The 23,154-nt window shown below is 44.1% G+C and overlaps 1 protein-coding gene across 3 annotated transcripts in view; it reads left to right on the top strand.

Moving 5' to 3' along the window:
• Window positions 1-23,154, top strand: part of CFAP61 (cilia and flagella associated protein 61) — a 200,056-nt gene that overhangs the window by 101,639 nt on the left and 75,263 nt on the right. For all 3 annotated transcript variants that reach the window (XM_075925782.2, XM_075925780.2, XM_075925781.2), the window contains exons 19-20: window positions 17,177-17,275; window positions 21,444-21,612. In XM_075925782.2, coding sequence (XP_075781897.2) covers window positions 17,177-17,275; window positions 21,444-21,612 — 268 coding nt within the window. The remainder of the gene's footprint in view (window positions 1-17,176; window positions 17,276-21,443; window positions 21,613-23,154) is intronic.

Genomic DNA, 23,154 nt, shown 5'->3' on the forward strand with positions numbered 1-23,154 from the left:
TTAAGGACTCTGGTTAAGCATTAAGATTTCAAAAACATAAAAATGGCTATACTGGGTCAGACCATTAAGACATGCTGTTGGTTGAATAACACCCCTGCTCCTGACCATATACAAACTCATTCTACTCAGGCAGTGTCTACATCAACTGCTTTCTGACACAATGTTCCCATTACAGACATTTGTAAAGCAGTGACATGAGCGTCAACACATACTTTTACTAAACATTACACTCTAGACAAATACACCGCTCAGGACACACAGTTGAGCCTAGCAGTTCTCTCTGTGGCCCAGTCTAAATATCCGAAGCCCCACCATCCAAATTCTCAGGATACTGCTCTTCAGTCACCTACAGTGGAGTACCCACAGGGACACTCCTCAAAGAAAGGGTGTTTACTCACCTTGTGCAGTAACTGAAGTTATTTGAGATGTGTATCCCCGTGGGTGATCCACAACCTTCCCTCCTCCCCTCTGCTTCGGAGTTTTAACATCTCTCCACTGTAGAGAAGGAACAGAGGAACAGTTGATGATGCAGCGAAACGGCACCACACATGCATGTTGGCACCCATAGTACTGCTGCTAAAAATATCTGACTATAAGTGCAGGAGGACCAAAACACTTACAGTGGAGCACCCACAGGGACACCCATCTTGAAGAGCTTCAGTTACTCCACAAGGTGAGTAACTATCCTCTTTCCTTCATAACAGTTTGTCCATGTTTCTATTTTTTATAGAATTCCTTTTTGATTTTTCAAGTCATTAAAGAGCCCCAATGAAGCCATATTGGCCTCTGAATAGGTTTTCCTTGCATCTGGATAGTTTTACATTGTGCCTCTAATATTATGTCCTTGAGAAATCACCAGCTCTCCTGAACAATTTTTTCTCTTATATTTTCTTCCCATGAGACCTTAACTACCAGTTCTCTGAATTTATTCTTCCTGCTGCTGTCATTCCTTCCTTTCTTTAGAATCGTAGAAAGCTATCAATTCATGATCATTTTCACCCAAATTGCTTTCCATCATCAGATTTGCAACCAATTCCTCCCTTTCTGTCAGAATCAATCTAAAATGGCTACCCCCTGGATCCTTCCTTTATTTCATTAAATAAAAAGTTATCTTCTATACATTCCACGAATTACTTAGAAATTTTTGTACTTTGTTATATTACTTTTTCAACAGATGTCTGAGTAATAAAGTCCCTCATTATTACCACTATTGTGTTTTGGATATTTGTTATTTGTTCTAGAGATGCCTCCTCTAGCTTCTTTTCCTGATTTGGTGATCTATAGTAGACACATCATGACATCATCCCAATTTTTCCCCTTTTACCTTTTCCCAGAGTTTCAACTGGTCTCTCATCTCTTTCTAGACCTCAGATCAAGTGTACATATTCTTGGTAATATAATTCTGTAATATAATCCTTTTTTCCCTGCCCATCCTTCCTGATCCTCTGTATATCAATATTGCAGTAATGAGAGCATGATCTTATGTTGATTCTTACATGCCAGAAAAGATGCTGGTACTTGAACAGTGGGAGAAGAAGAAAAGTGTGTAACTGACTTAAACTCTAATTGACACAGTAGCAAGTTATAAGGCAACAAATGGCCAAGAAAGATAATTTTTGGTATCATAATATAGATATCATGTCAAGAAAAGCTCACTGAGTAAAGACCACTGTGACAGATTTTAAATGACATTTAAAGCGATTTCATGTATCTGGCATATAATGTATGATTTGATTTTCCCCATTAGGGGTCACCAAATGAAATCAACATGTAGCAGTGGAACTCCTTGCTGGAGGATGTTGCAAAGCCCAAGAGTATAACAGGGTTCAGAAAATAACTAGATAACTTCTTGGAGGATGGGTCCATCAGGATGGGCAGGGATGGCGACGCTAGCCTCTGTTTGTCAGAAGCTGGGAATGGAGCTGGAAATGGGTTGGATCACCTGTTGTGCTCATTCTCTCTGTGGCAGCTGGCATTGGCCACTGTCAGAAGACAGAATACTGGGCTAGGTGGAACTTTGATCTGACCCAGTATGGCCATTTGCTTCTCGATTAATAGTTTTGAATAGTGTTCAAAACTGGCAATTCATTACCCTTTTTTAGAACTGTCTCAAGCTTTCATATTTAGAATCACTTTTGTGTGACAAGATTACAGTACAATGGAACTCAAGTTGTGTGTGCCTTTGACTTAGGGTATGTCTACACTGCAGGCTTCTTTCAGAATATTTTTTTTCGGAAGATATCTTCATGAACTCAACCCCAAGCTGATCATGGAGAGCCCCCGCATGTGTGTGAGAGCGCTGCGCTTGCAACCGCACCCCATTGTGGAGTGATGCTTCCAGCTGTTGACACCAGTTCCGACTGGTGGAACCGGCTAGTGGTGGAGCGGTGGGACGACTAGCAGTGAGGAAGGAGACATTCCTGGAGCTGTGTGCCTGGCTCGTCTCTGCCCTCAGACAACGGGATACTCAGATGCAACCCGCCGTCCCTCTGGAGAAATGGGTCACCATCACCATCTGGAAGCTTTTCACGCCAGACAGTTACCGATCAGTGGGCAACCAGCTTAGCATGGGGAAGTTGACCATCAGGCCCCTTTTCATGCAGGTATGGCACTCTCAGGGTGCAGTCCCTGGGGGGGGGAGTACTGGAATGGGGGACCCTAGGAAAAGTGGGGGTTTGAGGTGTGAGGGAATTGGTGGGGGGAGAGCCTTGTCCCTAGGGGGTTCTGCATTCTCACCCTTACACTGCCCCATGGGGGGGCAGGCTTTGTGGGGGGCTAGCTCCTGAGGTGTTTGGGGGGAAGCAGGATGGCAGAGGGACCTCCCAAGGGTTCAGGCATCCCCTTTGATTTTCTGTTTTGTTTCTTTCTTTGTTTGCCTCCTTCTGCAAGTGGTGAGGGCCATCAACACTGTCCTGCTGTGCAGGACCATCCACCATGGTGATGTGGACCCCATCATCACTGGATTTGCCGCCGTTGGCTTCCCCAACTGTGTGTGTGTGTGTGTGTGGAGGGGGGAGGTATTGAGAGAACACACATCCCCATCCAGGCCCCCAACCGCTGGGCAGCACAGTACATCAACATGGTCCTGTAGACTTCTCGATGGTCCTGTAGACCCTTGTCAGTCACCGCGGCCAATTTACAGACATCTTCGTAGGCTGGTCGGGGAAGGCGCACAATACCCACGTCTTCCGCAACTCCAGTCTCTACCACAAGCAGGAGGACGGCCCTTTCTTCCCTGAACACAGCATCAGGGTCGGGGATGTGGAATGCCACTGTGCATTATGTGGGATGCAGCCTACTCCTCATGCTGTGTCTGATGAAGCCCTACACCAGCCACCTTGACCCGATCAAGGACCACTTCAATGGTTGCCTGCACAGGGCCAGCATGCAGGCTGAATATGCCTTCGGCTGTTTAAAGGTGAGGTTTAGGTGCCTCCTGACCCACCTGGTTGTGGGGAGCAGAACATCCCCCCAGGGGATGTCAACATGTTGTGTTCTCCACAACATCATGGAGAGGAAGGGGGAGGCCTTCATTCCAGGGTGGGGGGCATAGGCCAGCCAGGAGGAAAGGGCCTTTGAGCAGCTGCGCACAGCTGCCATCCGGCAGGCCCATCGCGTGGGGGTGTGCATCTTGGTGGCCCTGAGGGAGAGTTTCTCACAATGACCCCAGTAACTCTCTCCAGGCCTCCCCACTAGGGGGCTGTGCCTTGCCCTTCTGCATTTCCTACAACAACCTCTCCCTTCCCCTTTCCTCCCCTCTTTCCTGCAGACACAATAAAAAAAACTATTTGGTTGATAAAAACAGAACTTTGTGGTGATTTATTTGGGGTAGAAGTAACTGGTGAGGAGGGGAATGAGAACCTGGAAATGGGGAGGGGGGAGGAGGGCTGAGAACCTTGGAGGGAGGCTGATAAATTTGGAGGGGGAGAAGACGCTCAGGGCTAGAGCTGAGAGTGGCATGTGGTTCGGGTGCTTCCTTCACCTCTTGTGAGGGCCCTCGTCAACCTTGTGGCTGGGGGGGGGGTCCAGGGAGGATAGGGGGATAGGCAGGAGGAGGGGCAGGGACAGGCATGGAAGGAGAAGCAGGGACAAGGGCAGGCACAGGAGCTGGCTCTGGGTGGGTCAGGAGATCCTGGACAGTCACACACATGTTGCGTCCCTACTGCAGCAGCTCATCCCACATGTTTCTGCCACTGTGCATCGTCCCGGACCTTCTGGGCCAGCGTCTGCTGCATGTCTTGGAGGGTGGAGACATGATCCCTCATGAGGTCCTCCTGGACCCTCTGGCGCCTGCAGCTCCCCCGGGGTCAGGTGGCTGGCTCGGATGGTGTAGATCGCTTCACTGTCATGACTGGTCTGGCTGGGCAGAATAAAGAGAGATGATCAGTCATCCCTGGAGACACTGTCCCTGAAGCCTTGTCCTCATGTGTGAGCTGAGAGCAACAGTTTCCAGGTCAGAGGAAGGTGATGTCCCGGGAGCAAGGCCATGCTTCCCGCCCCACCACATGTTCCATGGATAAGCAAGCAAGGGAAATGTCCGGCCACACTCGGATCCAGTGGTCAGAAGGGGGGCTTTGAGCTGCCTGGGCTTCCGTCAGTGCCTGGCAGCGCTGTCCCCAGGAGCGGGTGCTGCCTCAGACATGCCCGTGTGCCGTATGCGGCACTCCAGAGTCTCTGTGCATGCATGCGTGTGTCCTTGTCCCCAGCCTCCTTTCAGCAGTGGCTTGTGGTGGGAGGGTGTACCCCCCCTCTGAGAAGTCGCCTCAGAGCCTGTGAGCTGGAGCCCAGGGGTGCTCTGGTGCTGCCTCCTGGGACTGCGTGGTGCAGACTGGAGCTGCATGTGCACGGACTGCAGTATGATGGCCAGGCCAAGAAGGCTGAGTGATGATCACACCAGAGCCCCTCAGCACCCACCACCCCCACCCTGTGTGGCTGTGTCTAGACTGGCAAGTTTTTCTGGAAAATCAGCCGCTTTTCCGGAAAAACTTGCCAGCTGTCTTCACTGGCTGCTTGAATTTCTACAAAAGCACTGACTTCCTACTGTCTGAAATCAGTGCTTTTTGCGGAAATACTATGCTGCTCCCGTTCGGGCAAAAGTCCCTTTTGTGCAAAACTTTTGCGCAAAAGGGCTAGTGTAGACAGCTCAGATTTGTTTTCCGCAAAAAAGCCCCAATCGCGAAAATGGCGATCAGGGCTTTTTTGCGGAAAAGTGCGTCTAGATTGGCCACGGATGCTTTTCCGCAAAAAGTGCTTTTGCAGAAAAGCGTCCATGTCAATCTAGACGCTCTGTTCTGAAAATGCTTTTAACGGAAAAGTTTTCCGTTAAAAGCATTTCCGGAAAATCATGCCAGTGTAGACGTAGCCTGTGTGTGGAAAAACTAAGACCACTGACCTGATGATCCCTCCCCGGCCTTGGAGGATGCCTGGGACACATCCAGGCTGTGGGGTAACAGCTCCAGCTGTGAGATGGTGGTCTCCGTGTTGGGTGGGCAGGCGACAACGGGTGTTTCCAGCCCCAAGTCCACCACCAGGAGTTGAAAAGAGGCTGTACCTCCCCCCAGGATGTGGTGCAGGTCCTCCTCATAGGGGCAGAAGTGGAGTTCTGCCCTGGAGCATGAGCTGCGCTCCCTGCTCTGGCGTAGGCCTGGCGTATAGGGTTGCCAGATGGTTTAACCAAAAATACCAACCCCCCCAAAAAAAACACAGGGAAAAAAATTCTGTTGAGAAGAAAAAAAGGGGGAGACCAAAGTTGTTGAGCCAAAATAAAAGGACCCCGACAGCAGTTATTAAGCAAAAAAAAATAAAAAATCATCATGGCCCCTTTAAGAAGAGGCTTTTTTTTTTGCCAGTGGCCATTTTGTTTTTCTGTTCCAGCCGCAAGACAAGCCCCTGAAGAACCAGGTAAGCAGGGGAGGAAGGAGGGAAGGTGGCGTCCAACGAGGGGAGGGGTGTGTGCCAGGGGATGGGCCCAATTGTTGAGTGTGGTGTAGGGTTGCCAGGTGCCCGGTATTTTCGCCTCCTGGCAGGGGGAAAAAACAGAAAATACCGGACATGTTAGGTGTTCAGTATTTTCTGAATTTTTTTTTACTGGACAGGAGGCGAAAATACCAGACTATCCGGATCAATACCAAATACCTGGCAACCCTAATGGCGGAGCTCTTTAACCTTATTCCAGACCTGCTCCTGTGTGTGGGTAGGGCCCTTTGTGGCCAGGCTATCGGCCACCCAGCCGTAGATGTCCGTGTTGCGCTGTCTGGAGTGTAGATCGTGCAGATTCTCCTCGTTGCCCTACACCTCAAGGATGGTGAGGATCTGTGCCCAGAGGCACATGCCTCTTTCAGCTCCTGAGAGCCCTGGGAGTGCTCCCTGGGATGGGCATGGTGCTTCTGTGAGGTTTGGGGTTCTGACATGGTGGCCAGATATGAGGAACTAGCAGCTGCGCTGTGGCTGGAGGCTGCAAGGGTTGACTTCCTGCCATAAGCCCTTTCCTCAGTATGTGCAGCTTTAAGAGCTCTAGGGGAACAGGAACTATAGAGTCCTGATAAGTGTGGATGGAGTGGCCAGCAGGGCAACCTTGGGATTTCCTGGAGGCCTCTTTTTTGGAAAAAAGTCCCTATTCTGCATCCACACACACCCTCTTCTGAAAAAGCTTTCGGAAGAGGCCTTATTCTTCGTGGAATGAGGTTTACCAGCGTTGGGAAAAGCCGTCCATTATTTCGATTTTCTTTCAGAATAACGCAATTGGTGTGTGGCTGCTAGTATTGTTTTTCCAGAATAATGGCACAGTGTGGATGTACCCTTAATATATCCTATAATACCAAATATTAATATTAACACCAACACAACAAGTAATCTTCCAGAGAATGTATTACTGCCTAGTAAAATTTTATCATTTACTTTAAACTGCTGCTCAGGTGTGAAATAGTTAGGTTTGAGTAAATGAAATTGTTACATTTAGATCCATGTGGGCTACCGCTCTTTAGTTTGTGTTAGAAGGTTGTTTGGCTATTTATTTGTTCAAATGAGAGGTTTAATGAAAGCAGTTAATTAAATGGCTTGCTTAGACATTAGGAAGAAGAGTCTGGTATATCTGCAAATGGCTTTTGCCAAGATGCCTATAAGTAATATACTAGTTTTTTTTTTGCTTTCTTCTTTTATTTTGCTCACAATAAATTGGCAATGTGACCCTTTTTAATGTCAAGAACAAGGATGTTTAGGCCTCCTTTTGTAGCTGTCCTCTAGAACCGCGCAATGAAACTCAATACCTTTTACTTATTTCCCTAGATACTCTAATCCCTCCCTGCTTTACAAGTATCTTTGGCTGTTCTTCCCTTTTGTATCCACAGCAACATGAATCCCTGCCGGAATTATTTGCTTCTAAATTGCAGGTGCACTTGTGTTGTATTTCATTGGTTTGAGCTCTTAACTTGAAGACTTTTTCCACAAAATGGTGACCCTCTCCTTTTACAGCACTTGAGGCTGGACATTGTGTATGTACATTAAAAACATATAAGCCACTCTGTCTCCTAATGCGCAGTATCTGTTTTTCAGTGTCTGTTGTTTTTCAGTTATCAGGACCTCGCTTTGAGACTGACAAAAGGAACTAAAGTCAGAAACATTCTTTCATTGGCATGTAAATAAAACTATATAAAACAAAAACCTCAAATTTACTGATGGAAAATATAATGCTGTGTCATTGGCCAGAATTTTCAAACCTGACTGCTTATGCATAAGTCTGGATTCAGGCACTTGATTTTCATAGATGCTGAGCACCTGCAGCCCCCATTGACTTGTCAGGTTAATTATATTTAGGTGCTTATGTATGGATTTAAGAGCCTAACTTTTGGTGCACTGGATAACATTTTCCATAGCACCTTATGGCTTAGGCATTTTTGAAAACACACCCATGTTACTTAGGGCCAGTTGTTTGGTTGTTTTTTTTTTAACTATTTATCCTCTTATAGTTGCAGATAAAGACCTAACAGGACAATCACAAATGCCTAGGTGCCTAAATACATTTAAAATCTGGCCCTTTGGCACTTCTGGGAATGTCACCCATAGACTTGAATGTTTTGGCCAGTAAGTTTATGAAATTGACATAATTTTCATATTGGAGGTTTAAAACTTGGCTAGAAGAGATACTTTGGATTCGACACAGAAAATCTGCTTTTAGGTATTTTTCTTAAAGTTGTTAGTGACTGTTCTGTGTTACTGAAGGGCATAGGATACTAAAGAGTTTACTGAGCTTTTGTGGTTTCTATCTGATCCTATAACTTAAAAATAACTTTCTATTTAAAATGAAATTGTTCATATTATTAGTGTGATCAATAAACTCTTTTTGGAACAGAAATTGCCATGTTGGAGCTCTGTAATGGACAGGTCTGGTGTAAGTCCTCTGGCCTGGTCTCCAGCTATGAGTTTGTCAGTTCTTAACCAATGCCTGTGCCTGGGCAGGAGCTGGCATCTGACCTACCAACGTCACAGTTACTCTCCTATGACATTCTTTGCCACTTTTGCTAGTACTGACCAATCTACATGTTTTTATGTCTTCTGCTAACTTTGACATCTCATTCTTCACCTTCTTTTTGAGATCATTAATATGAAACCACACCATACTAGTACTGAACCTTGTGGTGCCCCACTGCTAACCTGTGAAGCGCTTCAAAAAGATCTCACCAAACTAAGTGATTTGACAACAAAATGGCAAATGAAATTTAATATTGATAAATATAAAATAATGCTCATTGGTAAAAATAATCCCAACTATACTTACAATATGATGGGGACTAATTTAGCTACAACTACTCAAGAGAGACGTCTTGGAGTCATTGTGGATAGTTACCTGAAAACATCCATTTGGTGTGCAGCAGTAGTCAAAAAAGCAAACAGAATCATTATAAAAAAGGATAGAAAGTAAGACAGCGAATATCTGTCTCTATATAAAACCATGGTACTCCCACATCTTGAATACTGCGTACACAAGTGGTCGCCACATCTCAAAAAAGATATTTTGGCATTGGAAAAGGTTCAGAAAAGGGTGACAAAAATGATTAGGGGTTTGGAACGGGTCCCATATGAAGAGAGATTAAAAAGACTTGGACTTTTCAGCTTAGAAAAGAGGAGACTAAGGGGGGATATGATAGAGGTCAATACAATCATGACTGGTGTGGAAAAAGTGAGTAAGGAAAAGTTATTTACTTGTTCTCAAAATATAAGAACTAAGGGGTCAACAAATGAAATTAATAGGCAGCAGGTTTAAAATAAAGAAAGTAAGTTTTTCTTCACTTAATGCACAGTCAACCTATGGAACTCCTTGCCAGAGGATGTTGTGAAGACTAGGATTTTAACAGGGTTCAAAAAAGAGCTAGATAAATTCATGGAGGTTAGAACCATCAATGGCTATTGGCTAGCATGGGTAGGAATGGTGTCCCTAGCATCTGTTTGTCTGGAAATAGATGACAGGAGAGGGATCATCTGATGATTAGCTGTTGTGTTCTCTCCCTCTAGGGCAGTGTTTCCCAATTCGTGCTCTGGGGTGTCAACAAAATGTGGCAGAGGCCTTTTTTTTTTTTTTTTTCTTTAAAGCAACTCTAGGGGTTCCATGGCCAAATAAAATTGGGAAACACTGCTCTAGGGCATCTGGCATTGGCCATTGTCAGCAGACAGGATACTAGTCTAGATGGACCTTTGGTCTGACCCAGTATGGCCGTTGTTATGTTCTTATGCCATATTGGAAACTGGCCATTAATTCCTATTCTGTTTTGCCTCTGTGAATGTTTACTTCCCTTGATTTCTTTCTGCAAGGGATTTTGTAAAAAGTTGTTTTGATAAACTAAGGGTGGTATTTTCAAAAATACTCTGCATTAACTTAACTTTGCTCCCATTAAACTTAGTGAAGTGCACTGACATAAATGGGAGCAGTGTTAAGCCAGTTCTTGAACAGTTTTGAAAGTCCAACCAGTGTTTTCTGTAAGCTGAGTGCTTGGACGGCCACCCAGGAGAGATTCGAATGCTTCCCAACTGACTAACAGAGTGCCCACAGCACTCACAGCCAGCAGCCTGAGTGCATATAACAACATTTATTCTTCTTCGAGTGGTCCCCGTGGGTGCTCCACTCAAGGTGTCGGGTCCCTACCCGGTGCCGCTAGTCGGAGACTTCCAGAGCCATACCCTGGCCGGACCACGCATGCCTGAGAACAGCGCGCAGCGTTCGCACCTTTGCAACGTCTCGCGGTCCGCCCCCCCCCCCCCGTCAGCTCCTCTCAACCGCCTGTGGTTGCTGACGGAGCACCGTTTATCTCCTCAGAGAAAAGCTGTTCTTAAAAAAAAAAAAAAAAAAAAAAAAAAAAAAAGAGAGAGAAATTTATTATAGACAGTTTGAATTCTAGTATAGTTAGTAGTTCAATTGTTAGTTTTCAAAAAAAAAAAAAAGAAGAAAAAGAAAAAGTTATTAGTTTACTTGTATACAGGCAGTCCCCGGGTTACGTTCAAGATAGGGACTGTAGGTTTGTTCTTAAGTTGAATCTGTATGTAAGTTGGAACTGGCGTCCTGATTCAGCCGCTGGTGAAACTGACCAGCAGCGGCTGAATCAGGACGCCTGGGGCAGAGCAGCTGGGGTGCTGCCGGGTTGGTCCAGTAGTGCCCAGTGCGGCGCTGCGGGACCAACCGGCAGCGCCCCAGCTGCTCTGCCCCAGGGTCCACAACAAAAGCCTGGTCTGCTGGGGGAGGCACACTAGCTGCGCCCCCCCCCAGCAGACCAGGGACACAGGGAGCAAAGCGGCAGCGGGGGGGTGCCTCGCCTCTGAGGCTTTGCTCTGGCGCGGGACCACTTTGCTCCCGGTGCCCCTGGTTTGCTGGAGACGGTCCCCAGCAGACCAGGGGCACCGGGAGCAAATCCGCAGCCACGGCGGGGTCCCCGCGCTTCTGAGGCTTTGCCAGAGCAAAGCCTCAGAAGCGGGGGACCCCGCCGCTGCTGCGGGTTTGCTCGCGGTGCCCCTGTCTGCTGGAGACGGTCCCCAGCAGACCAGGGGCACCACGAGCAAACCTGCCGGGGCTGCGGCTTTGCTCCCAATGCCCCTGGTCTGCTGGAGACGGTCCCCAGCAGACCAGGGGCACCGGGAGCAGCTTTTCTCGCCCCGCAGGTCGAGGTGGCTGACCGCTGCCTGTGAGCTCCGGGGCGAGAGAGCCCCATTCGTAAGTGCGGATCCGACATAAGTCGGATCCGCGTAAGTCGGGGACTGCCTGTATAGTTAAGTTGTTAACATCATGCCTGGCTCACCCGGGTTTAAACGGTGTGCGCAATGTAAGGAAGCGATGCCAGCGTATGACGGGCATGCGACCTGTATCAGATGCCTAGGAGAATCACACGTACCACAGAAATGCACCCATTGTGCGAAATTGACACCTAGAGCACGCAGGGAGAGAGACATGAGATTGAAACTCCTGCTGTACGATAAGGCTTTACACCCTTCTAATGACCAGGTGTCAGAACCTCCCGCAGGGCAGAAAAGGAGATCACAGAGACAACAAAATATCCAATTCGACCACTCCCGACCTAGACAGCGGCCTCAGCGAAGGCGTCCACCACCGCCTAGAGTATCGGGCACGTCCGCCTCAAAACAGCAAGTTTGACTCTTTTATCGAGGGCAAGCGAATGCTACCAATCGTTGTTGTGCACACAAGTCCCATTTTCCACCATCGCTTACAACCCTACTATCACCAATGGGTCAAAATAACATCGGACAAATGGGTACTGGAAGTCATAAAGATCGGCTTCACCATTCCCTTCACTTCCATTCCCCCCACCACCCCACCTTCCCCGTCCCTTTTCAGGGACCCATCTCACGAAAACCTCCTGCGACAGGAAGCTCATCGTCTCCTTACTATCAAAGTGATAGAGAGGGTCCCAGATCAGTTCAAGGGAAGAGGGTTTTATTCGAGACACTTCCTAACAGAAAAGAAAACGGGGGGCTGGAGACCCATTCTCGATCTACGCCGTCTAAATTGTTATCTCCGCAGGCAGCACTTCAAAATGGTGACCCTGAGCTCCATAATCCCGTCCCTCGATTACAACGATTGGTTCGCTGCCCTCGATTTACAAGACGTGTATTTTCACATCACAATTCATCCCGCTCACAGACGTTTTCTGCAATTTGTGATAAGCCACGATCATTTTCAGTATCGGGTTCTGCCATTCGGTCGTGCTTCAGCACCCAGAGCTTTCTCGAAAACCCTGACTGTCGTAGCAGCTCATCTGCGTCGGCTACAGGTGATAATATACCCGTACCTGGAAGATTGCTTAATAAAAGGTTCCACGGAGCAAGAGGCGTCGCAGATGGTGGCGACGGTCGAACAAACATTCAAATCCTTCGGTCGCCTCCTGAACAAGCAAAAATCAACACTTACTCTGACGCAATCCATAACTTTATAGGGGCTAAAACATTTCTAATAAATTCAGGAAGCATAATTTTCCTTTGCAGAATGCAGGCTGCTTTATCTCTTTTGTAACATGTTCTTCTAGGTGTTTTAGAATTCGGCCTAATTATTCTTTCAACCACATTACTAGATAGTGGGATCAGGTTGATTGGTCTCCAGTTCCCATTTTTTATTGAAATGTCAAGGTTACTGCTGGCTCTGTCCTGGACCAGCCACAATGGCTGCTGTTTGGGTGGCCTCAGGCAGCTGGCCCTGGTAACCACCTGAGCAGCAGCCAATGTGAGTGGCCCTGTGGACTATCTGAGCAGCATTCCAGAGGACAACAAGAGGAACTAGAGCTTGATCGTCCCCCCACAATGTTCCTGGAGCTGGCTGGAGCAGGGGAATGGCCCAAAGGCAGCTGAACCTTTGTAAAAATCTCAATTTCCAAATGCTTGTTTGAATCTGGAAGTTAGAATCTCTGAAGATTCGATTTGTATCGAGTAAGCTCCAGCTGCTCACATCTGAGTGTGACTAGATTACCAGAAGAGGATGACAGTTTCACAATTAAGTTGAATGCTACCCTGGAGAACTGATTCTGTCCCAGTCTCTGCCACAGAGTCTATGTGTGATGCTAGGCAAGTTACTTAAACCAAATGTTCACAGTTGCCCAATATTAGATACCTGGGCACAGATTTGCAGCAGTGCTGAGCACTGACACATGCAGCCAAACTCATCTGGAGCTCTGCTTTTCACATATTAAGTGCTATAAAAATGCTATCTAAAAGCACAATGAAAACTTCTGTGTCTCCAATTGGGCACCAAAATTAGTGAACATTTTTGACAATTTTGGCCTTAATCTCTCTCTGTGCTTCAGTTCCCCATTTGTAAAACGGGGATAAAAATATCACCCAATCTCTGAGAGGTATTGCAAAGATAAAAGCAATGTTTGTGAAGTACTTGGATGTGATAGTTAGAACATCATAGAAATGTGGATGAGGAAATTAATATTTTATTCGGTGCAGTGTGGGAAATGATAATAGCATCTGGGGGCACACAGGGAGGATAAAAATAAATATTAAATAACTACTCATTTACTGAATGGGTAGGATTTTTGTGGGCAGGAAAATTAAGGTTTCACAAGCAACCTTAAAACTGTCATTTCCTACCAATTGAATGCCTGACTTTGCATCCTTTATGTTATTTTAACATAGTTCTTTTAATGTTATTTAGTATGTCCATTACAGTAGCATTAATATTGAAGCCCCCATTGTACTGGGCACTGTACAGAAGCCATGAAGAAATGGTCCTTGCCACAAAGTGCTTATAATAAAGGATAACAAGTGATGTATGAAGGTGGCAGAGGGACAGATTTATACACTGAAATATAAGTAATTTGTATATCATTTTCCAGTTACTGTCTTGATAACTGTATGTACATTGCCAAGTATCTGAATGTTATGGATCTTTATGATTAATTGTATTCATTCACACTCAAACCCACGGTAGCAGCTCCAAATGCAGATGATGTATTGTATGTTTTTAAAATGCAAACTAATTGATTGTGTTTGATTTTTCATTTACAATAAAGCTACTTTGCAACACTCTATGTGAGTATAAAGCAGACTTAAAGTGGGAGAAAATTATATTGATACACACTTTAAGGATCTTTTGCACTGCTGTGTAAAATGGCTTTAGTATAAATGAAAATCAGGCCCATAATCTGTATAAATATATGCACTGTGTTAAATTCAGGTTATTTATTACATTATGCCCAAAGTATGCATGGAGATTTATTGCAGATAATCCATAATCCAGAATTAAACTATTAATATGCATTTATAGAGTGGTTGCCATAACCTTGAAATTCCTTGGTTTAAGTATGACCTTTCACTTTGTTTGAATATATTTTTTAAAATGTATGAATAACAAATTAACATTAGTAGATAAAAACGCATACCATTTCCTTGTACCACTTATATCTATCCATATTTAAGTTGCATAAAACCTTGGAGATTATAAGGCTTAATCATTCATAATATTTATTTGTTTTTAAATGTCAGATCCAGTTTAGTTTAATATAGTCAGAGCCCATTTTGCTAATCAAAATGCAGTGGGACAAATTCTCTTGATATGCACTAAAAATCACATGCAATTGAGAAAATGGCAGAAACTGGTGCTTAGACCCTGGCCCACACAAATGAATTGCTATTTGCACCCTGCTGGGGATTAGGGATGTAATAGTGCAGTCAATTAACCGATTAACCAATAAGGAAAAGCTTATAGGTTAATGCTATAGACTACACGCATATCCTCCTCCCCCTCCCCCCCCCCGCCAATAAATATTTTAGCAAGCTGGCCAGCAGCTCATCTCAGTCCTGGTTTGTAACGAGTCCGGGACCTACCCCTGCTGCAACTCTTCATTTAAAGCATATTAGGAGCCAGGTGGGCAGGCAACCCGGCTCAGTTCCAGTTCATGGCAGGTCTGGAAACTAAACCCACCCCACCTTGGACAAGGGATGCTGCCACCCTGAGCTGCTGCCTCTGTATCAGCAGCCAGTCTGTGAGGGGAGCTGGTTTTTAAACTGGCTCCCCTCACGGACCAGCTCCCACCTGGCACCCTGCTCTGCTGCCTCTGATGGCAGGGGGCTCCTCAGGAGTGGAGCTGGAGCGGGCTGGCTGCTGGTCCTGCCCCTGCCTCTGGGTATTATAGAATAGTGGAGTAACCAATAAAAATTCCTGAGGTTACTCAACTATTCAGTTAACTGACATTTAACATCGCTACTAGCGATGGCATTGAAAACTCTGCTGTTCCAGTGATGTACCCTCCTAGTTCCAGGAAATCCATTACAGCAAGTGGGTATACCCTTCTCATTGCCAGGAATCTATTACAAGAGGCATCTAGAGTATTGTAGGCCAGGGGGCTCGCTCATACTCCAGTGGCCTCACTGGCCAGGTATCTTCCTTTGGAAGCTGAGCCACAACAGCACTGACAGAGTTGTGATTTCTCCAGTCGTACCCGCAGGACTGCTTCCTGCCTTTGTCACATGTCATGTGATAGCATGTTAGAAGGAACTAGTTACTCATGAAAACACTAGATCCTATATTGGACAATGCTCAGCAGATGTGAGACCCTGCTCTAGGCATAACTTGCACACTGTTGCTAAGGCTCTGTCCTTTTCCTAGCATGTATCTAACAAGCCACATGAAAGCAGTAATTGTAGCTGTCCACAGATACTGATCAGCTGAGCGGCTGTGTGTTTCCACTATGCAGTGTGTCTGAATATGTACTTTGGCTCCCATTCTGCAAACCACTGAAGTACACATCTAAATCCATTCCTATTCAGTAAAGCATTTGAAATTAGTGGCAGTTGAATGTGTGCTTAGAGTTAATATTCTGCTGAAACAGGAGGCCTTATTTCTGCTTTGCTTTCTTTGTTTGCACTGTCCTAACTTTGCATGGGTGTGATGAGCCCTGTGTTTATCACAGAAATAGATATAACTGTTTGAACTCCTTTTTGAGGATAATATAAGGGTCTTCCTTCTACCATGTCAGTCTGTCAGCAATGAACAACTATTTATTTTTCATGTTATTCCTCCGAAGGGTCTGCTTGAGGGGCTTATGCGAGAATGTCAGCTAGGTCCTGCTTGTGAAAAAAATCACTTGTGCCTTATGCTTATCACAGGATTAGAATTAGAGATTAAAGGGGTGTAAGATCCACTTTACTTACTAGCATGTCCTCCCCAAAACTTGGGTTCACATGTGAGGGGAAGAACAGGAACTTCATGCCTGAGAAGATGGGCAGGGAATGGACAAGGCCTCAGCTGCAACCCCTGCATAGTACTAGGCCATGGGTTCCCAAACTGGGGGTGTGTGAAGAAATTCCAGGGGGGGCATGAAGCGACCCAGCCCCGCATGCACCCGTCAATCCCACCCTAAGTTTTGCTGCTATTTTTTTTGGGAGTGGGGGCATGAGGTTTCTCAAAAATCAAAAAGAGGGCATGATGCCAAAAAGTTTGGGAACCACTGTGCTAGGCAAAACTGACCTGGCACGACAGAAAACATTCTGCACCAAGTAGAAGGATAACATGTACAACTGTCCAAGAGGATGGGGGAGCAGAGAAGATATTCCACTTCTAGAGAGCTTTGTTTTCCCCAGAAAATTAAGTCATGTTGGTGGAACCGTTAATTAGAGAAGCTGTGGTGACTGGTATGGTATTAACACCGGTGGTTGACTAGAACTGTTGTATTTAATGTCATGACCCCTCTTAGAGCCAGTGCTGATGCTATGCCAAATACAACAGTCCTCATCTTCTCAGAGTTCTTAATCATGTTGAATACTGTGTTCACTGCTACTACTCAAGATCATTTTCTAACAACATAATTTGAAAGCCATGGTCTGAGTAACAGTTCGTGCCATGGCTCACTTCTGGGGCAGCATCAGTACATGCTTCTTGATATTCAAGTCATTGAACAAAGGCTCAGTCTAGCTCCAAGATGGCTTTCAAGTTAAGTGGTGACCGAGGTAATTTATGCCATATAGCTCTGTAGCATGATGAAGCCCAGAGATCCCGGATCAGGTTTAGGGCCCCATTGTGCTGGATTCCATACAGCTAAAACAAACTTCTCAAGAGAAGATTGGGAAACCCTATTGGATGTAAAAACTAATTATAACAGTATTTTAAGCACAATCAAATTACAAGTATACATAACTGAACTTCAGTGATCTCATGTATTGTATTTTGTTTTTCTTTCTATAGTCCACACCTGAAGTTTAACAATCTGACCCTGATTTCAACTCACGGGCTTCCAGGACAAAATCCACCAGGCTCTAAGCACAGAGGATTTCTAATTGACAGGTTTGATTTAATTTTTAAATGTTTTGCTAGTTTCAAAGGAAAATGCAATACTTGTGAATTTTTTGTGTATTTTTGGTACAACTCAGCACATATATGTATAGTAATGTGTACTTTCTTCTAGTCTTAGTGTTATAATAAGAAACTAAAATAATGTTAACATAATCAGAAAAACTCTCCAGGTTGGGATCCTGCCCAGCTCACAGATGTGCTTTTTCACATGCTGTCTCCTGAACAACCACACTTTGTGGGTAGGTGTATCTCTGTCTATAAGTGATGGAAAGCCAGGTCACAGAGGTTTAGTTTTCCATGGAGTTCAGAACATCCTGAGGTGTATTGGTCATTTTTACCTCTTGCCAGAAGGACTTCCATTAACAGACTCTTTCCTGCTGTCATTCCCTGCCAGAGCCTTTCACTGCTGCACATCTTGCCATGCTTGTGTGTGGATGCAGCTGCCTTTCACTAGGGCATGCAGATACCCTAAGCACTCCCATAAATGTAGCCAACACTTTGGGTCTTTGAATTGAGGTAGGATATCAGTGCTGCGTGCCAACCCAACTAATAGGCCAAGATGAAAGCAAAAAGAGTTGCGTGTAATAAATAAACCACATTCTTATATATATGTTCAAATTTAAACAGATATTTTCAGTGACATTTACAAAATATGTACATTTATAGAAAATTGTAGTTTGTAACTATCTAACCAGAGCAAGTCATTTAATTTAAAAATACATCCATAATAGATATGAATCAGTTGATGAATAGCTGAAAATAAAAGCTATCTTTGGGATTTGCAAAAGCTCCTAAGTGGTTTAGGAGCACAAGTTTCATAAACTGTCAATGCAATTTGTGCTTGTAAATCACAGGTGCTTTTCCAAATCCTACCCCTCCTTATTATTCACTTTATGGAAAGCCCTTCCTCTTTCCTTCATCATTTTATGTATGTCCTATCTGAACTTATGGCCAGATTTTCAAAAGCATTGACCATTCAAACCTTTTATCAAGGTAAATGGTAGCTGTGGGCGCTGATTAGCTTGCCAAATTTGGACATTAGATCACAGAACTCATCGAGGCATTGAAGCACATTTGCTTCTTCATGTGAAGCATGAATCCCATTTCTGGATACGTAACAATAATAATAATAATTAATAGTCATTAATGGCTGGTTGTTATTTTTGAATATGGATATTTATACATACAAATATCAATGCAATATTTTATTTGAATATTAAACATGACAGTGTTGGTACATGTAGTAATAGCGGTTAATTCTTTGTTCCTTTTCAACTTTCTTTGTTGTTTATGAAACAAAAGAATCTGTAGTCCCCATATTTTAGTCAAGCTGTGTTTGGGACCTGATCCATAGCTCACAGAAGTCAGTGAAATAATTCTAATTGGATTTATATTGGGCCTTTTACCACTATCCACAAAAATAAAAGATAACATTGTTCTTGAGCTATTATTCCTTGCTGATGAGCTTTGTTTGCTAAATGGAATATTCTCTTCCTGGTGGCAGTGACATCAGTTCACAGAATGAATGAGTTGCAGGCTTGAATTATTGGCCCACAAGGGTAAAGTAGTGCTACAGATTCATCCTAGGTTCTTTTTAAATGTGGCCTCTGAGTTCTACCTTAATCAGGCAAACTATCATGCCAACATTTTCTGATGTATATTTCCTCATTCCAGCAAGACCTTAGTTCACAAACTTGATGTTAAAAGGTCTATGACTTGGTGGCTGATATTTTCAAAAGCAGACACTGATTTTGTGTGCCTAACTTGAAACACTTTAAAAGGGTTGTATTTTCAGAAAATACATGGAACCCAATCACTTGAAAGTCAGACTCATTAAAGGTGTCTAACTTGGACATCAAAAATTGAGGCAATCAAAATCACAGATAACTTTTGAACATCTTAATCAAGCTTATCACCTTTATACCATTATACTTTTGTAACAACATTAAAAGCTGGAGTGTTACACAGGGATAACTGAGGATACCAGTTGACCTACAAAATTTGAATTACTGAGGTAGTGTGTGAGCCAGAAAGAACCAGCTTCACATTCAGAACCCAGAGTGAGTTTGTATGTCTTGCTGCTAGGTACAAACAATAAGTAAAATAAGCAAAACGATGGGGAGTCATTATGACACAAAGAATGTTGTGTCCCTATGAGGAGAACCACATTTATAAGACCTAAGCAACCTGCCTGCTCAAATGAAGGTTTGTTGTGATTCTCCCATCTTCAAAAATAAAAATGTCTTCTGTGACACAGAAGTTCCATTTTCAAAAGAATCCTAGGTTTTATCTCATTCACTCTCATTAAAACTAAGGGCAAATCGACACCACATGAACAGCTCAAGCTAAAACTTAAAAAAACAATAGACTGGTAGCACCTTAAAGACGAACAAAACATGTAGATGGTATCATGAGCTTTTGTGGGCACAGTCCAATTCTTCAGATGAAGAAGTGAAGTGGTCACCTGGTCTATTGGGTTTTTTTAAAAAGTTTTTCCTGTTACAAACTAACTCGGCTATCCCTCTGAAGCTCAAGCTAAGCTACTCAATTTGAGTTATGTTAGTGCAATTCAAATTGACATAGCTTTGATCTGTTTATCCCAGCATCTACACTGTGGGAGGTTCACAGAAACAACTCTCCTATCAATTCCTCCTTCTCTTCCCATTTTGCTTAAGTACAGAAGTCAACAAGAGAGTGATCAGCCATTGATTTAATGGGTCTTTACTGGACTCGTTAAATCTACCATTGGTAGATCGATCACTGCAGTGTTGATCAACCCCCCCTCTCCTGTAGTGTTGACAAGCCCTCAGGCTCCTAAGGGCCAGATTTTCAAAGGGAGTTAGGTGCTTAACCTGCTTAGGTGCTTTTAAAAATCCCATTAATATTTATCTATAGCCTTAAGTGCCTAAATACCTTTAAATGTCTGTCCCAGAGTTCCTAATTCACTTTTAAAAACATAACTTTGGTGCTTTTTAAAATTCTACTGAAAGCATGAGCTTTGTCATTCACAGAGTCATTGGACCATCAGTCTTTATGAGACTTAAAATAAATACATAAATAAATAAATGACATTTGCTAAGAGTTAGAAGTAGTGCATCTGTCTGAACAAAATAGCTAAGTAATGTGAAGCGTCTTTAATTGCTTGCCACCAAACATACAGGGGAAGAAAAGACCTTTGTGGCTGCAGTTGCTAAATGGAAGAGGGCTTTGTTTATAACATAATTACCCTTAAACTGTTGCTTGTTGATTATATATAAATTTCAAAGTTCCTCTTCTCATGGTCCTGCTTTGAGCAGGGGGCTGGACTTGATGACCTCCTGAGGTCTCTTCCAGCTCTATGATTCTATGATAAGGAATGAATTGCTCGTCAGTCAGTCCCTCTGTTTATAAGGATTATCAGACACATGCTTGCGAGAGAGAGAGAGATTTTCATTTGCTTGCTAATTTCTTTCACATAGACAAATGATAATCTCTCTCCTTTCTGTGAATGGCTTCTCTTCAGTTGCTTCATACAGCATTTTCAAGGTTTCTTTAAAGTCATTACAATATTCTTCCTCCTTGCCATTTTGAAAGAGCTCATCTAGAGAGGGGAAAACAGGAGAGCAGATCTGATAATATCTCTGCCCTTTACCAACAGATCTAAACACTGCCTTTGTAGTTTTAAACACTGTCAGAGTCAGACTATGTAACACAGTAGTTATAATAGTGGTGCTGGTTTATGTCAGTGATCTCACTATCGCTGTGACTGGCGGAGCTGAACCAGTGGTAGCAAAGGTGTGATTATTTTAGCAAAAGAGCATTTTGTAGAGACAGCCAAAGGGAGGAAATTATCAGGTAAGAAAAAACATTTCATTTACAGGTACAAAAGTCTGCACTGTGCATCAGACTGCAAATTTATAGCAAAGTATATATTTCTGACGTGTTTAAACACTGTTATAGTGTGGCTTAATGCTGGGAGGAATTATCTGGTTTTAACAGAAAGTTGTCCATTTGTAACTGAGTGTTTCATAATGAATAACCTCTCACTATAGACTTTAGTAAGCTCACAGCAAGACAACAGACTTGAACCACTAGGGGACTTCAACCAACTCGCCAGATGTCTAATTAATGCCTGCTGTCAGCTGCTAAAATGTCACTTATGGATATTCTTTCTTCACAGCCACTGTTTTAATGATAAAGATTATGCACTGATGTCACTTTGTTCCTGGGTTAATGTTGTGGTTGGTAAAATGACTGGCATAGACCGAGCTGCCAAACATGTTGTGGTTTCCAAGGGAAAAAAAGTTCCATATGATCACCTTGTTCTCTGTACTGGGCAGCAGTACCAGGTAAGATTGCGTACACAGTGGAAAAATGAATGCTTAATGTTTACAGTGATTAACCATTAATATGCTTTGTGGAGAATGTCACGGTTCAGGGCACCTGCATCTGTATTTTCCCCGATGGCTCAGTAAGTGTTGTTATTTTAGATTCTCAGCTCTTCAGCAGACATATCTCTTGGATGGAGACCTGCATCTCTCTCCTTGCCCGAGGGTCTTCAGACTTCACAGTTCCCTGACTACACTATGAGTTACAAGCCTGGTGGCCCAAATGGCCAGTGTGTGCACGTTGTGTTCTCCTGAGAGGCTGTAAATAGCATAATTATCTACAGTTAAGTTACTTCACAGCTCTTCTTAAGCAAGGACATTAAGCATTACAGAGAAAAGTGATTTAAAAAAACCCACAATGTACAGGCATGCTACTAAGCTTACCTGAGATCAATCCCAGTGCCAGCAAGGACTTTGGCAGGTGATCAATTCTTCAGACCCCACTAAGCAGTGATCACAAAGTCATAATAGCTTCATCTCAGAACAATCACCCCATAAATCTTGAGAGTCCCTTCTTTATAAATTTGTGCCTTTGATCTTGGCACCCCTGGAACAGGTGATCAGCAGACAGTCATCCTGTCCTCATGGTGTATTTTCAGTGGGCTGGGCTTTTGTATAACTGAAGGTGGGGGTGGAATTTTCATTCCCCCTAGATATCTCCCAGGAAATCCACTTTACGTGTTTTGTCCCAAAAGATCATTCTCGTCTGCTGCATTGTCCAGTATAGATCTTTGGTCATCCTGGCTCAGAATGATACATTTGTGAAAGGTCTGGATAGACTTTATCCGCATAAATGCCGACTTATCCCAACTTGGGTCCTTAGTCCTTTCTAGATTCATAGGCTCATCCTTTGAACCTTTATCAAACTGTTTGCTTTTATACCTCTCCTATAAGGTGGCTTTCTTGGTAGCCATAACTTCAGCCAGGAGAGTGCCTGAACTGAAGGCCCTGACATCAGAACATCCTACAACATGTTCTTTTAAGCACAAAGTCCGTTCAGTTCAGACATCACCCAGCTTTTTTATTGCACATAGTGTCAGTTTCACCTGAACCAGGACGTTTTGCTCCCAGTGTTCTATCCCAAGTCCCACTCTACTGCCAGGGAACAGAAACTACACTCCCTCGATGTCCAGAGGGCCCTGGCCTTCTACATTGAGAGAACTAAACCATTCCATAAATTGGTCCAGCTAGTCATGGCAGTTGCAGATCAGATGAAGGACCAGCTGATGTCTATCCAGTGTGTCTCATCATGGATTATGTCCTGTATTGAGAATACTACATACAATCAGGTATTCCTGCCCCTTTGCTCAGAGCACATTCCACCAGGGCACTGGCTTCTTCTACTGCCTTTCTGGCCCAGGTCCCCACTCACAAAATCTGTAGAACCGCTATGTGGTCCTTGATCCATACCTTCACCTCGCATTACGTGAGTGCTCAGCAAGTCAGGGATGACGCTTCATTTGGATGAGCAATGTTGCAATCAGTGGTTGGCTCCGGCCCTAC

This window comes from Pelodiscus sinensis, chromosome 3 (assembly GCF_052426305.1).
Source record: "Pelodiscus sinensis isolate ZL-2025 chromosome 3, ASM5242630v1, whole genome shotgun sequence".
Classification (NCBI taxonomy): domain Eukaryota; kingdom Metazoa; phylum Chordata; order Testudines; family Trionychidae; genus Pelodiscus; species Pelodiscus sinensis.